This window comes from Procambarus clarkii, chromosome 18 (genome assembly GCF_040958095.1).
Source record: "Procambarus clarkii isolate CNS0578487 chromosome 18, FALCON_Pclarkii_2.0, whole genome shotgun sequence".
NCBI classification, from domain to species: domain Eukaryota; kingdom Metazoa; phylum Arthropoda; class Malacostraca; order Decapoda; family Cambaridae; genus Procambarus; species Procambarus clarkii.
The window spans coordinates 33,070,225-33,086,945 of record NC_091167.1 but is presented as its reverse complement, the minus strand read 5'-3'; the positions used below and the strand labels follow the sequence as shown (position 1 = coordinate 33,086,945).

At 47.9% G+C, this 16,721-nt stretch overlaps 1 protein-coding gene across 1 annotated transcript in view; it reads left to right on the top strand.

Annotated features, from left to right (window-relative positions):
* The window catches only part of LOC138365866 (protein apterous-like), a 50,801-nt gene extending 34,113 nt beyond the window's left edge, over positions 1-16,688 (top strand). Inside the window, exon 4 of the mRNA XM_069326480.1 lies at positions 13,437-16,688. Within this exon, the coding sequence (XP_069182581.1) occupies positions 13,437-13,652 (216 nt within the window). The 3' untranslated portion in view covers positions 13,653-16,688. The remainder of the gene's footprint in view (positions 1-13,436) is intronic.
* The last annotated feature ends 33 nt before the right edge of the window (positions 16,689-16,721 follow it).

The following is a 16,721-nucleotide window of genomic DNA, read 5'->3' as shown; positions in this document are numbered from 1 at the left end:
TTGTTATTTAGCATTAAATTGTATTTATATATAATATTAAATAAAAGGCCTCACCAAAAATTAGTTGTTTCTAGGAACACGCTTCAGATGAGCTGATATATGATAACAGCTGTTATCTGGCAGTTTTATTAGAAACTTTAGCACAATACAGGCTGTATCCTTCCTCTGTTGGGCTAGATTTTTGTAAGTGTGATTCTCTTATCGCTGAGCTCGGTAACTACTGGACAACTTGGGGAATGGAACAACAACTCCTTCTAGTAAGAACAGGAGGGAGGGGGTATGGAACTACAATCCCCTCAAGTAGAGACAGTAGAAAGGGGGGGGGGTTGACTACATTCCCCTCTCTAGTAGGGACGACCGGTGGGGTGGGGGGGGGGGGGGGCGGAGGGAAGAGGGGGGGGAGATGGGGCTACATCTCCCACTGGTTGCAATCCTTCAACACCGTGTTGAATTATGTGGATGAAGTCTGCAAATGATTCTTGGCCCGATACAACTCTTCACTCCAGTGACCAGTTGCCGTTCTCTGCCTTCTTTATATGTTACAACTATCCACTCCCATCCATAACCTTTCTATTCTGAATAGGTTACAACACTTCTCTATGCTCACTGTACCGGTTACAACACTTCCCCTCTCCCTCTGAACCGGTTACAAGACTTTCCTTCTATTCTTAGGTACTAACCAGGAGTCCTACATCTTCATCAGTCAACCTCAAGCTTTACGGTATCAGTCTTAAGTCTGGCGAGCGTATGTTTGAAAGGCTAAAGTGCCGGTTAACCAGTTTATGTCGAATTAAACCCTATGTATATGTTTCTAATTAGAAGTCTTCAGAGAAATTTCTCCCATCCTCAAAGTTTATGTGTGTTTATCTGTAGGTCTCTCTCTCTCTCTCTTTCTGTCTCTGTCTCTCTTTCTCTCTGTCTGTCTGTCTCTCTCTCTCTCTCTCTCTCTCTCTCTCTCTCTCTCTCTCTCTCTCTCTCTCTCTCTCTCTCTCTCTCTCTCTCTCTCTCTTGCTGTCTGTCTGTCTGTCTGTCTCTCTCTCTCTCTCTCTCTCTCTGTCTCTCTCTCTTTCTCTCTCTGTTACTCGATCCTCCCGTCTTTATCTCTCCTCTCGTTCCTCTCCCTCTTCCCCTCGTTCCCTAATCCCCCCGCCCCTCCTATTATCGTTCCTCCTCCTCCTCCCCTCTTCCATCCCCCTCCCCTCGTGCCAGTGACCCCCCCCCCCACCAGTAACGCGGCGTGACACAACATTTCCCTCAAATGTCTTTCGTTTGTCAGGTCGTGGCGTGACCTTGAACCTCTGACCTCTGACCACCAGGGAAAATTTACTGTCTCTGCTGGGAGTTATTGGCTCTGGTTGACCTTGCTCCGGGGGGGGGGGTGGCGCCGGGGTCACTGAGGGAGCTCGGTGGGTGTAACACACACACACACACACACACACACACACACACAAGCATCCGAATAGGGATTAATTTCAGTATGCTAGGCACTAACCTATGTTAGACCAGCACTAAAACATGCAGCGCCCCCCCTTCTGCAATTCCACCTTAAAAAAAAAAATCGAAGGTTTGCTAAAAGCCGGGGCCCATGAACTCCCTCTCCCTGTAGGTCTCTAGGCCTAGGTGATGATAACAGTGTTACCAAATACCAGGCGGGTGATAGGCCTTCTGCAGTTTATGATTATGATCTTACGTATTCCTGTTATCTATGTTGACCAGACCTCACACTAGAAGGTGAAGGGACGACGACGACGACGTTTCGGTCCGTCCTGGACCATTCTCAAATAGATTGTGATGAGGAAGGTGATAAATAGATCCTGTTATCTATTTTTTCTTCCTATAACCTTTATCTTTATCTCCCTACTCCATCTTTGTTCCTCACTATCTCCGCTATATTTCTCTCACAGCTCTTTTTCCTCTTGTGTTCGCCTCAACATTTCCAGTTCACCAGCTGACACACTCAGGAGGGGGAACTAAGCTGGACAATGTTAAATAACTCGCTGCCTATGATAAATGTCGGCTTATACCCTTAAATGTAGTAATCCGGACGTAATCCGGCTGCCCTGGCTGGTAGCGACTCTTGGGCGCACTCACACACGCTCTTATTACCGGATTACCTCCACTCTTTCTGTCTGACTCCCTCTTGGACAGGTAATCACCGTCGGAGATTTTTGTTGGAGTTTTGTTTTTCTTCATCAGTTCGTCGGTCTTCTCCTCAAGGCGTGACCGGTGACTGTAAAGTAGTTTCCCCGAGTCCTTAGGTTAGAGCGCACTAATATCACAAAAGCGTGATTCGGTTATTATTAACATCTTTATTAACAAAATTAATTACAATTTTGCCTAATCTGAGGATTTCAATTAAGTCTTATTAAAGTGAGGATAATGCTGGTATTCACTGTCACGCAGGACAGAGGGTCATACACAAGACTATAGGTCTAAACTGTAGGCTGAAGCACATATATATCATGGTTACAATCAATGTTTTAATGTATGAATATGTAGATGAATATGTGCACATTTTTATTATGCACTGCCACACAAGGGAAGGGAGGGGTTTATAAGTGATGCAGCTTAGAAGTAATATAAGTAAAATTGTTCTTCACTCTTTAAAACGGACAAGCAAATTTTGGATAAATTGTTAGGATGTCGTCCAGAACACCTGAGTCAATAAAATAGTTACACATTTGGTGGTACAATAGGCCAGGAGGTCTGAAGCCTTTTACGGTTTCACATTCATCAATATAGTGTTCTAGTGAATGCATTAAAGGTTTGTCACAGAGTTTACAATCTGAATATTCTGGCAGTGGCTCAGCCTCACTAACCTGCCAGATGTGTCTATAGCCAAGGCGAATTCGCGCAATGACTACATCACATTGCCTGGTCCGGGTACTGTGCTGACCATACAAATACCTATTATTACAAAACTTGTCATAACTTTTAATACTGCAGCTTTCAGGTCTCTGGGCATTTCTTAGTTCTTCTAAATCTGAATTAATGTCTTTAATTTGTATGTTTCTAATAATAGCATTAGATATTCAGTGAGTGAAAATATTTAGGTCATACGGTGGGATCGAAACCCCGTCCCTGAACTCCGTGCTGTCTTGATATAAGGTAACCGAGTCAAGCTACCAAGCGTTCCTAATTTTTTGGAACACGTGTGTTCGTGTTGTGAGGGATGGTGGAGGGCCAACCCGTTCTCGCATTTGCTTACTGTCAATATTGGCTTATTTAATAAGTGCATATGTGACATACTAATTGATTGTGAATATTTTAGTTTACCTTGAAAAGCTTCATAGAAAACACCGACCTCACCTAACCTTCTTAGTATGTTAAGATAAGCATCTTATTGCTTCTTATTCACAATTATTACTTAACCTATCAACGGTATAGGTTAAGTAATAATTGTAATTAAGAAGCAATAAGATGCTTATCTTAACATACTAAGAAGGTTAGGTGAGATCGGTGTTTTCTATGAAGCTTTTCAAGGTAAACTAAAATATTCACAATCAATTAGTATGTCACATATGCACTTATTAAATAAGCCAATATTGACTATAAGCAAGTGCGAGAACGGGTTGCGGCGGCAGGTTTAGGCGCCCAACACAGCCTCCACCACCTCGCCCGGACTCTCAGTGTCGTTTAAAGACAGTAACACAAGTCGGAAAAATAAACAAGGTGGCGTGGGGGGTACAGGGGTAGGGGCGTGGGGAGAGAGGGGACATCAGCGGTGTGCCACACTCACCCTCCGACATGTTTGGGAGGACATTACCCATAAATCTTTTCCCCTCTCTCAGGCCGTTTCGTTTTTTCTCAGTCGGGTTCTAGTTTACCAGCGATTTAATGCAGTGTATACCTGCGTTATAGAGTTCACGTAGTATATCGTGGTTGACTCCCTCCCCCGCCGGTGGCGTGGTTGACTCCCTCCCCCGCCGGTGGCGTGGTTGACTCCCTCCCCCGCCGGTGGCGTGGTTGACTCCCTCCCCCGCCGGTGGCGTGGTAGACTCCCTCCCCCGCCGGTGTCGTGGTTGACTCCCTCCCCCGCCGGTGGCGTGGTTGACTCCCTCCCCCGCCGGTGGCGTGGTTGACTCCCTCCCCCGCCGGTGGCGTGGTTGTAATGTTCTAGCCAGAAAACGTTCCGTAATGGGAAAACTCCCGAAATCTGACGTGATTGGTTTGGGCGCCAAAGCCAACACTTCACACGGTGGCCGCCAGATGACTCTGAGGTATGTGTGGCATGTGCTCCCCCCCCTCCCTCCCCAACCACCACCCCACCACTCCCACCGGGGAAACAGAGAGCTTCTTAAGCCTATACATTTCCTCATTGGCTTCTTCTCACGGCCTAATCGGCAACTTTACTGATCCTACGGGGTAGAGTATTATCTGTAACTTTACCGATAAAAGGTACCAAAGCAAAAGATCTTAATATTATTTCCAAAGACATGTGATTAATTCCTACCAAAGTAAATACAAGGCGAACATGACGTAGAAAGTCCCCCACCACAGGGAGTACACAAGACTCACCCCACAAAGTCCCCCACCACAGGGAGTACACACGACTCACCCCACAAAGTCCCCACCACAGGGAGTACACAAGACTCACCCCACAAAGTCCCCTCCACAGGGAGTACACAAGACTCGCCCCACAAAGTCCCCACCACAGGGAGTACACAAGACTCACCCCACAAAGTCCCCACCACAGGGAGTACACTCCCACAAAGTCCCCCACCACAGGGAGTACACAAGACTCGCCCCACAAAGTCCCCCACCACAGGGAGTACACAAGACTCGCCCCACAAAGTCCCCCACCACAGGGAGTACACAAGACTCACCCCACAAAGTCCCCACCACAGGGAGTACACACGACTCACCCCACAAAGTCCCCCACCACAGGGAGTACACAAGACTCACCCCACAAAGTCCCCACCACAGGGAGTACACACGACTCACCCCACAAAGTCCCCCACCACAGGGAGTACACAAGACTCACCCCACAAAGTCCCCCACCACCCCCACACACCAACGTTGTGGTCTACACAAACACGCCCCCTTACAAGCGCCCCCTAAATCCACAAATCCCCGGACTAAACACCGGCGTAAGTGTCCCCCTGGTATTATAAATAATTATTACTCTCTCTCTCTCTCTCTCTCTCTCTCTCTCTCTCTCTCTCTCTCTCTCTCTCTCTCTCTCTCTCTCTCGTGACGTCTCACTCCTTGATAGCGATCGGAGAGGACAGTCTCACCGCCTACTTGTCAAGGGATTTTAGCTTCAAGTGCAGTAGAGCATGAGGGCCATATTGCCCTGCCCGTCACGTGAGCCTCCTGGCTGGCACTCGCTCAGGTTGGCAGAAATGTTGTACGTTGATGGTGGGTTGTTGTTGTTGTGGTGGTGGTGGTTGTGGTGGTGGTGGTAGATGGTAGTGCTGTAGATAGTGGTGGTGGTGGTGTAGGGAGGTGGTGGTGATAGATTGTGGTGGTGATAAATGGTGGTGGTGGTAGTGTTGGTAGATGTCGGTGGTAGGCTGAAACCAAGGTTAAAAATTAGGAAATATATAGAGATACCTCCCTCCCCCCCCCCCAGAAGACATGTGTCGGCCAGGTCTGAAGCTTCCCGTCTCCCACCCTCATGGGAGAGGTGCACACACGCGCGTGCACACACACACACACACACACACACACACACACACACACACACACACACACACACACACACACACACACACACACACACACACGCACACACACGCACACACACACACACACACACACACACACACACACACACACACACACACACACACACACACACACACACACGCACGCTGAGAATACTCCACTAATGCTCCTCATCAAACAATAACGTCCTCTAGTATCTTAAAATTTGAGTCTAATGTCAATTTCAAAATATTATCAAGTACACTAAATTGGAAAAATTCCGTCACTGTGTTTGATACAGGTAACTGAACGTGACCTGGGAAGGTTACCGAGCATTTTAATACACACATAGTTACGCCGAATTTCAGTTAGTTTGATGTAGTAAACCTTGTCCACTTCAGAAAACCGGTTGGCTCCTCGGTAAACTGGAACTTGCTCTTGTCAGAGATGTACCAAAATCTAATCACCGCCTACAAATGGTGTAGCAAAAATTATTGGTTTAATTTCCACGCAGTTCGGCAGTTCAGGGCACAGATGCACAGGCGCGCAGGTGCACTGAATCACAGACAGGTGTACACACACACACACACACGTCCCAAACACACAAACGACTCACCATCCACACAAACAACACACACACACACACACGACGCCCGCACATAAGAAAAACAACTCAGGAACAGAACCTTCCAATCGTTATATCAAGGTGCGGCTCCTTTGAAAACGTTTTCTGATGCACATAAAATGTCTGCCCCACAACATGACCCGGACTCCTGACCTCCTTAAGACACGCCACACGCCACAGTACACCACTGACGGGCTATTCATGCCCGTGCCAACCTCTAGGGGTGGCTTAATCTTCATCAACCCATCAATCAATCAGTATACTTCCCGGATTTTGCGAACCTCTGACATTATTGGACGTTATCACTTGATTGCAAACTGTTTATTGCTCGTTGTAAAGAAAGGGAGTCAGAAATAATTAAGCTGTCTACGTCAGTGTTGTCAATAATTTCGAGTGCTACCAATTCAGCTTGCATTGTGGATGTCCAGTTAATAAACAAACAAACAAACAAACGAACAAATCCACAAGGGCCGTGACGAGGATTCGAACCTGCGTCCGGGAGCATCCCTTTGTTCATTTGATGCATCACGTTAGTGTGATCTCTGTGTGTGATCCAGTTAATAACTCTTATATTCCTTTGAATTGTGCTTGCAGAGCATTATATCCTGAACTGTAATAAATCTGGGCCATTTCGAGATAAATCCAAACTCACGCTGTATGAAATGGCAAACCATCTTATTACTAAGGATAAAATTCCTGAAATCCTTGCACTGTATCCATATTTCGCTTCCAGTAGATAAACGATATATGAGATTAAGAAACAGGTAGTGTATTATGAAGACTAATAATAAACAGAAGCTCCCCTATGACTCTGTAATATCTGCATTGCTCAATTATGTATTAGCGATAAGACCTATCATTAATGTATAATGACTTACTGTAAATACATAGCTCTTGAACATTCTCTGTAACTAGCTGTCATTATAATTATAAGATGTGAAGAATAGATGAAACTGTTAATGTAATAATCTCCGTTGAGGTCTGATAAAGACTTTTTGTGCCCTCTGTAATACTTTTTTTGCGCTACCGCTCACAGGATGAGTATGGGGTGCACAATAAACTAGCCGCCTCTGGCGGCAACAATACAAAATCAGAGATTAATGACGCTAAAATATATCGCGAGTTGCAGCGATCTTGAGAGACGTTGGGTAGAGCCACGGTACCCGCCTCGACCCTCTAGTTTCCCCAGCACCACAACATAACCCGGTATTGGCAAAGGCGGCTGTGCAGGCCCTAGATCCCTTTCACTTTCTCGACAGCAACTGACAGCCTCCCGCGTCCCGACCTTCTCCTGCAAGCCTTTTTTCGTCCCACTTGTTCGTGGATCAAAGGATCAGATTTCGCGGGCTTTTTCCTTACTGTTATGGCGGGCTTCTCCTGAGCCCGTGATGGCGGCCGCGCTCTCTCGTCCTGTTTGTTTTATCCTTGTTTCTTTACTTTTTTTGCTAGGATTATTGCAGAGGGATTAAAGGAACATGTACTCATCTAATTGTGCTTGTGGGCCTTGAGCTTCGGCTCTTTGGTCCTGCCTCTCATTTGTCAAACCGCTGGTTCACAAGTTCCTGAGCCTGCTGGGCTCAATCATGTCTGCATTTGAAAATGAGTCTGTCTCCACCACGTCACTTTCTAGTGCATTCAATTAGTTAACTACATTGACTGAATTTTTCTACCATCTCTTTGGCTCATTTGGATACCCAATTTCCACCTATTTCCACTTGTGCGAGTACCACGAGTTTTAAATAGTTTTGTCTTTATCTTTCCCATCAATTCATATGAAAATTTTGTGTGGTAATCATATCTCCCCTAACTTTTCGGTCTTCCAACGATGTGAGGTTTAATTCCTGTAGTCTCTCCTCGTAACTCATACCTCACAGCTCCGAGACTAGTCTGATGGCATACCTCTGAACTTTCTCTAATTTAGTCTTGTATTTGATCAGATATGAACTCCATGCTGGAGCCGCATACTCCAGGATTGGTTTGATATATGTGGTATACAAAGTTCTGAATAATTCCTCACACAAATTTCTAAAGATATTTCTTATTTTCGCCAACCTAGTATACGCCATTGTTGATATCTTTTTGGTGTGGACTTCAGGAGAGGTTCGGTGAGATATCACCCCATTTCCTCTCAGGTCTTTCCTCCCGATTCTTGAAAGATTTCATCCCCTATTTCCTGCTAGGCGTTCCCTATACCTATTTTCATTGACTTGCACTAATTTGAGTTAAACTCTAGCAACCATTTCTTGGATCATTCTTTCAGTTTATCTAGCAGTACCACCAGTTGTACCATCACCACCGTTTGTACCACCATATTTCTACGCTATGACTGCAATGAACCTGAACCTCTCATTTCAATCTCTAATTCTCCGAATAATATTGTGTCAACCCCTCGCTTCTATGGTCTCTACCCTCCCCCACCACTTCCTTCTCTTCTACTCTCCCCCCTCCTCACAAAATCGGCCACTTCCGCCACCACTTCCCCTCTCTCCTCACAACAACAACTTACCCCCTCCCCCCCCCCCCTTCATTAATATTCTTACCTCCCCTCATTATGAGTATTACCAGGTTTGTGTATATTAACCACCACTTCACAAGGCGTGCATCTTGCCTACTGCCTCATAAGGCCTACCTGAAGCCCTCTTCTCGGCTTGAAGTGAGGGGGGGGGGAGGGTAGACAAATGGAGGGGTGGAAAAGAGGTGAGAGGGGAAAGAGTTGTTGGGGGAGAGGGGGAGAGGTGTGAGAGAGGAGAGATGAGAAGAGCCAGCATGTGACAAATATGCAGGCCCGGCATGGAACCCCACCTGAACCCCATCAAGCACTAGAAAATGTATGCAACAAGACTCTTTCCTGAGCTGAGAGGAGCCTAATGTTGCCACAATGGTACGAACACGAAACACGAAAGTTTCAGAAAGGAAACTTCATTGCAAGAGTCGTGAATTAACGAAAAATATATATATATGGCAGAGCGTCCGATGCCGCCCCCTCAACACACAGGTTTAATCTCAAATACGATAAACATAAAGGAGCTCATTTGACTAAACGACCAATAGCTGCAAAAAAAGGGGTGCTTAGATGCCATAGTGCTTTGCCCTGCAAGCACATCTAAGCAAGCCAAGAAGCCGGATGAAATAATTAATGGGAGCAATCCAGTAAACTTCTCAACCAACTGCCATATTACGGCGCCTTTTTATTTTGTTCCAATATTTCAATTCTTTAACACTGTTGGAGGGGGAGCCTGTTGGAGGGGGAGCCTGTTGGAGGGGGAGCCTGTTGGAGGGGGAGCCTGTTGGAGGGGGAGCCTGTTGGAGGGGGAGCCTGTTGGAGGGGGAGCCTTTTGGTAGGTAGAAATATCAGCAGCAGAGAGTGTAGCGCTCCCTTGACTAATGGCGCCCACTTCAAAGCAACCATTAGTCAACCAGAGGAAAAAGCATTATGGATAGCAGGCGCTGAAATGATTTTGTTTTAAGCTAAAGGGAAGAATTGGTTTATGTTCAAATGATAGTGGATAGCTTGGGATAAAACAAGTCCATTTTATGTGAATGTGGCATACGCGTTGGTTTTATGGTGATGGTGACGATGGTGGTAGTGGTTGTGAGGATGGTGGTAGTGATGGTGATGATGGTCGTAGGGGTTGTGAGGATGGTGGTAGTGATGGTGACGATAGTTGTGGTGGTTGTGAGGATGGTGGTAGTGATGTTGATTGTGATGGTGACAATTACGGTGTCAGTTATGGAGACGGGAGGGGGGGGGGGAAGAGCGTCGTTGATGGTGAACTAGTGGTGAAGGTGATAGTGGCGCCAGTGTACTCAACACAAACACAGAGCTTCCCAATCCTTCACTATAACAAAAGATATGTTTGGGCTTGATCTGTTAAAGTATATAGATTAGACTATTGACTCTATGAATACATAGACTCTATTATATAGACTATTGTCTATATATTGATGTGTGTGTGTGTGTGTGTGTGTGTGTGTGTGTGTGTGTGTGTGTGTGTGTGTGTGTGTGTGCGTGAGTGAGTGAGTGAGTGAGTATGCGTGTGTGTGGTGGAGAAGAGGGGCTTGGGCAGAGCTGGCCAAGTGTGTCACATCGGAGAGAGAGAGAGACCGCCACCGACTGATGAACTCACAATGAAGCAAAACGGTGAACTTTACACAAAAATGACTCTGATCTTTATCCTCTCGACATTCTCCCCTTCGACAGGTCCTTTCTCCTCCTCCTCCTCCCCCTCCTGCCTGGCCACCGTCACCACTGTCACCACTCTTTTGACTCCCATTGGAATTTGTCAGGCTCGGTGGACAGAGCCCCTTCAGGACGAGCAGGGACCTAAACACCCTCGTGTTTGGTTAGGGATAATGGCGCTTATTGCGGGCTATCATTGGATATTGGATGCTTTGAGAGGGGAGCATCAACACGTTGGTACACCCTGACGTCCAGACTGGTTATGCAGTGTCTTTTGATCCATTGTCTGTGTACTCACCTAGTTCTGCTTGTAGGGGGTTGAGCTTCGGCTCTTTGGTCCCGCCTCTCAACTGTCAGTCAACTGGTGTTCAGGTTCCTGAACCTACTGGGTTCTTTCATAATTGCATTTGCAACTGTGTATGGAGTCTGCCTCCACCACATCACTTCCTTGATGCATTTCATTTGTTAACTAGTTTGACACTGAATAAGTTCTTTCTAACGACCCTGTGCCTTATTTGGGTACTAAATTTCCACCTGTGTTCCTCCTTTGTTCGCGTACCCCCCGTGCTAAACAATGTCTTATCTACCCGTCAATTCCTCTGAGAATTTTAAAGTTGGTGATCATGCCTCCCCTAATTCTTCTATCTTCCAATGTCGTGAGGGTTAATTTCAATAGCCTTTCCTCGTAGCTCATGCCTATCAGTTCGGGGACTAGTCTGGTGGCTTATCTCTGAACTTTTTATGTTTGACTAGATATGGACTCTACACTGGAACCGCATACTCCAGTATTGGTCCGACATTTAAGGTATACAAGTTTCTGAATGCAGTTCTTATGTTTGTCAGCCTTGCATATGCCGCTGATATCCTTTTGACGTGGGCTACAGGGGACAGGCCTGGCGTGATATCAATCCCTAGATTGATATCACGCTCTCTTCCTAACTCTTGAAGGATTTCAAATCTCAACTGGTACCTTGTGTTTGGTCTCCTGCTCCCTACACCTATCTTCATTACTTTATACTTGCTTGAGTTAAACTCTAGTAGCCATTTGTTGGACCATTCATTCAATCTGTCCAGGTTATCCTATAGCATCTTGCTATCCTGTCTTAATCCTTCTCATAATTTAATCATTATCGGCAAATATTGAGAGGAATGAGTCTTTGTGTGTGTATTTACTATTTGTGCCTGCAGGATCGAGTTGTTAGCTCTTGGGCCCTGCCTTTCTATTAGTCGTTTGTCTAATTTACTGGCGCCCGACCTATATTCCTCCTATCATAGTTTACTTATTATTTCTCCCTCTCACACACACACACACACACATACACACACACACACGTGTGTAAGGGAGGGGAGGGTGTGGTGTGGACATTTGTCCCCTAGAACACTTAAAGCCTCTATACATGTTGAACAAAGTGTAAATTGTACTCACACACAGACACACACACACGCACGTCCTTTACCTATGAGTAACTGCCTTACAAGAGACCAATGAACAACTAGGGAGACAGTCCTCTTTAGCCCTCCCCTAGTCAGATCCGGAGACTTCAAATCGTCGTCAATTGTTTTCTCAGTCTTCGCAACAATATAAATTCATAGGGTATAAACACCGAGGGGGGAAAAAACAGAAGAGAGTTTGTGTGGTAAGGAGAGGCTCACCACCACCACCACCACCACCACCACCACCACCACCACCACCACCACAGGTCTGGGCTGCACATGTGGTTCGAGCAGTTTTTGTAAAGGATTGACTCCCGTAACTGTCCTCGGCCGTCAGCGTGCGCGCCCCTCACTTGTTTTTCTGTCGCAATATATTGGTCTAATTGAGTCTGCCTCGTCTTTATTCCTTATAACTGCCTTTGCGTAACTTAATTCTGCCTCTGTACAACGTACATGTAACCCCCCATCATTTGAATATTGTGAAAGGGGGGTGGGGGGGAGGGAGGGGGAGGGGGGGGGCAGAGTTTGTGCTTAAATAAGCAAGAAACAAAGATGATAATACCAACATGAATAACACACACAGGAAACAGAATCTTCGTGTTCGAGCGCAGAATAACCATATTGCCTGCGCCCTGCCTTCAGGGATGCGCCCTTATTTACAGCCAGTGAGTCGGAAGGCTCCCGCTTTGGTGGTCGTGGAGCGCCTGGGAGAGTGAGCCGAGGGGCCGGGTGACACAGAGGCGAGACTTGCTTACTGCCCAGAGACGAGTAGCGGCCGCTGAAGTATTGTTGTTTTTTGAGAGGACGCCTCGTGGAATGAAAACAACTCATTTATTTTGACGTGGAAGAGCGCATGTGAGTGGCTACTTGGGGTTGAAGGAGAGGACGGCCGCGCCCCTGCGAAAGGAGTATTCGCTCCACTGATTTTGAGATTCAGGTTAACGTCGAAGTTTTGGGTTGGTTGTGTGCGGTCATCCTGGTCCCATCCTGGTCCCGGCCTGGCCCTGGCCTGGTCCCATCCTGGTCCCGGCCTGGTCCCCGGCCTGGCCCCGGCCTGGTCATAGTCCCCAAAACTGGTAGGTGACAAGCATCAAGTTGAGCCGTGACTGGTTGGTGACTGTCCCCCAGGCCGGTGTGTGACAGTCTCTTGACTGGTCTTAGCCTAGTGCTTGGCTGAGTGGCTCCTGGTGGTCCCCGTGTCCGCCATTATCATGTCTCCACTCCTCGTCACCACACAGCTGCCTCCACCTTTGTCCTGATCCGCTATTCATGCTCCACACTACACACTACACACTACACACTACACACTACACATACCTTCTACTCTCCTCTTGTCTTCCCCAGCATCATACAACAAATAGAATAAATTGTTTCGTGAATTTATAATAAATTAATGAATGCAATGATGGTTTTCTTGCAAACTTTATTAAAAAACAAATTTATTCACATATTCCTTCTTACACTCATGTTATTTACTTAATTTTTGAGTTGTGACAATACGCAATGACTAAATTTTAATATGCCTAATTATTTGTTACATCTTTTCAGGTGTGGTTTCAAAATGCGCGAGCGAAATGGCGGCGACAAATGGTTTCTAAAGACCCGAAGGCGTTGTCTGCGGGAGGCGGCGACGGAGGCCTGGGCGAGGGCGGGCCGGGCGAGGGGTCGGCGGGGGAGTACCCTGACACGCCCACCGTCCCGCCCTCCGCCATGAGTCCCGAGGAGGCCAACAGCTCGCAGATCGCATACCAGCAGATGTTCTGACACCTGTCCCTCTCGGAGAGCGACGCACATCTGCACCAGCCGCCCCCACACATGCTCCTGCCGCCCACGCTCCTCTCCCTGCAGCAGTCTCTCTCCCCACGCCCACACGCCCTGGGAGACCACGCCTCGTCGTCCACGCCGCCCGGACACCACCTCTCACACGCCATGATGGCCGCCAGCTCTTTCTTCGGCGAGGGACACCCAGGCATCAGGGAGCACTCGTCGTCGTCGTTCTCAGTGATGAGTGAAGAGGACGACACATGCAGCGTGGGCAACCAGTCCTCCAGTCAAGACGACCACATGTTCTTCGACGGCGGCGCCTCATCTTCTCCTCCAGGAGGCGAGTCTCACGCCCTCAAGGAGGAGCCCCACCAGGAGGAGGAGGAGGAGGATGAAGACGGGCACCAGGGAGACGGCGCCAGGAAGCACACATACCAAGAACTATTCTAGTTCCGGGGTGGGCCCTGAACACCCTGGAGACACTCACAGTGACGGACTTAGGCAGTGTTGAGGGTGTCTGGCCCCCTAAGTGTTGTGGGGGGGGGGGGGGGACAAAGTGCACTCTGAACACCAGTTGTGATTAATGGAGTTCAAAACGATTTTAACGAACACATTGTGAATCCGCAACACCGCATGGCGCCGCAGTCGTGCTGACCTACGGGGTCCTGGACGCTGACTTCGGCGCCGCGCACTATACATAGTTCTTTATATCGCCAGTCTATTTATTGCTGAAGTACGCCAGTGTAGCACCTTCCCTGTGAAGTTCTCACGCCCGCCCGGCCGCCCCAGGCCTGGGTGGGGGATTCCAGCGTTTAAACATACCGTAGTATTTAATACGACGAGCGTCAACACGCTTTGTCACGCTAAACATTTTCCTACGTTCTTCAAAGAAGATTCTTTTCACCCATCCCGAAATTGATTTAACGTACAAGTGGGGGGGGGGGATATATGTTAAATAGTCCTGTGAGTGCTAGCTGTTATAGCGGCCTCTGCTAGCAGTTTTGCTAGTGCTAGCTGATAGCAGCCTCTGCTAGAAGTGCTGAACCAGCCTGTGGTCTGTGATAGTTCTGTCCATCTCAGCTAGTGATCTCTGCAAGGTTTGCCGCCCCTATCTGGCGACTCTCAGTAGGTCTGGTGCCCGTTGCTCGAGGCAACTAGTAAGTCTGTTGCTCCAGAGGTCGCCCATCCACTTGGGCTGGGCCGTAGAGTGACGGTCTCGCTTCATGCAGGTCGGCGTTCAGTCCCCCGACCGTCCAAGTGGTTGGGCACCATTCTTTTTCCCCCGTCCCATCCCAAGTCCTTATCCTGACCCCTCCCAAGTGCTATATAGTTGTAATGGCTTGGTGCTTTCCCCCTGATAGTTCTTTTCCTTCCTGCTCCAGAGCCTCCTAGTAGGTCTGTTGCTCTAGATAGCAGCTCCTAGTAGGTCTGTTGCGCTAGATAGCAGCTCCTAGTAGGTCTGTTGCTCTAGATAGCAGCTCCTAGTAGGTCTGTTGCTCTAGATAGCAGCTCCTAGTAGGTCTGTTGCTCTAGATAGCAGCTCCTAGTAGGTCTGTTGCTCTAGATAGCAGCTCCTAGTAGGTCTCTTGCTCTAGCTAGCGACTGCTAATAGTTCTGTTGCTCTTGCTATCGATCTCTGCATCACCTCTTCCCTAACTAGTAGTGTTAGCTAAGTTTGGTGCCCTATCAGTATCTGCCAGCTCTGTCACCCTAGCTAGCGGCTCCTAGGTCTGGTGCCCTAGCTAGCGGCTTCTAGGTCTGGTACCCTAGCCAGGGGCTTCTAGGTTTTGTGCCCTAGTTAGCGGCTCCTAGTATGTCTGCTGCCCCCAGCTAGAGGGTCCAAGTATATGTGCTGCCCCAGCTAGAGGCTCCTAGTAAGTCTGCTGCTCTAGCAAGCGGCTGTTAGTAGGTCTGCTGCCTTTGCTAGCGGTTCCTAGTAGGTCTGCTGTCCTAGCCTGCGACCTCTAAACGCAAGGCCTTCCCACGCTCTCTCTCGGTTTCAGGCTTATTCAGAGTCTGCTGCCTCTGCATATGCTCCCACTTGCAAAACACACTTTGGTCTCTGAGGTCCAGATCTCTGTAAACACAAAGAGAGGCGCTGCGCTCAGCACCCACCTTTACATCTAACGCATTCTCTGTCGTGAACGCTGAGGCCTCCGTCAGCAGTGAATCTCGCAACGCTATCTTGGGCGTTCAGACGTCACTGAACTGGACAGTACTATCAGTCGCTTCGGGTTGGTTTAGCTGTGCTAGCATATACTAAGCCCGCCGGTGAGCTGGGAAGTGTTGCAGCAACACGTGTATGTCATTGGTAAACCTTTCTGGCTTCGCCGGAGTAGTGAACAGCACCAACTACGATCTGAACGGCGAGGTGTGACAGTTATCAACTGAAAAAAAGGATATTCAGTAGTGTCGTCGCCAGCCCTTCCCACGCCCTCACCCTCCCACCCCTAGATCCGCGTAACAGTCCTGGCCGGTGAGCTCAGTTATCAGCACAGTGATAAAGGACATAGCAATATTCCCCCCCCCCTGGCTCCTGTGGTGTCATACAGTTCCCTCTGCCACAAAATGTCGCCCCATCAACTCCAGAGATGTTATTCACCCATGCTCCCCCTCTCATTCACCCATGCTCCCCCCCCCCACACACATACACCCCCCAAAGATATCATACACCCCCCCCCCCATTTACATCATGTCCATTCACGCCTCATTCATTTCGGTGGAGCTACACGGTGTTGACGAGTCCTGCAGTGTTAGACAGGTCTCTGCCAGGTTTGCGTAGTACAACCCCTCAATTCATTTACTGGTATTAGAACACTGTTGAGCTCCACTGATGACACACACACACACACACACACACACACACACACACACACACACACACACACACACACACACAGCCACCACGCCAGTGCCGGTATGTAATCATCCCTCCAGCGGTGTCATACAGCCACCACTCGCATGAACGATGCCAACTGATCTGTTTTCATCCATGTTGGATGTGTCTTCTGACTGTAAGCACACAGTATATATATATATTATATATATATATATATATATATATATATA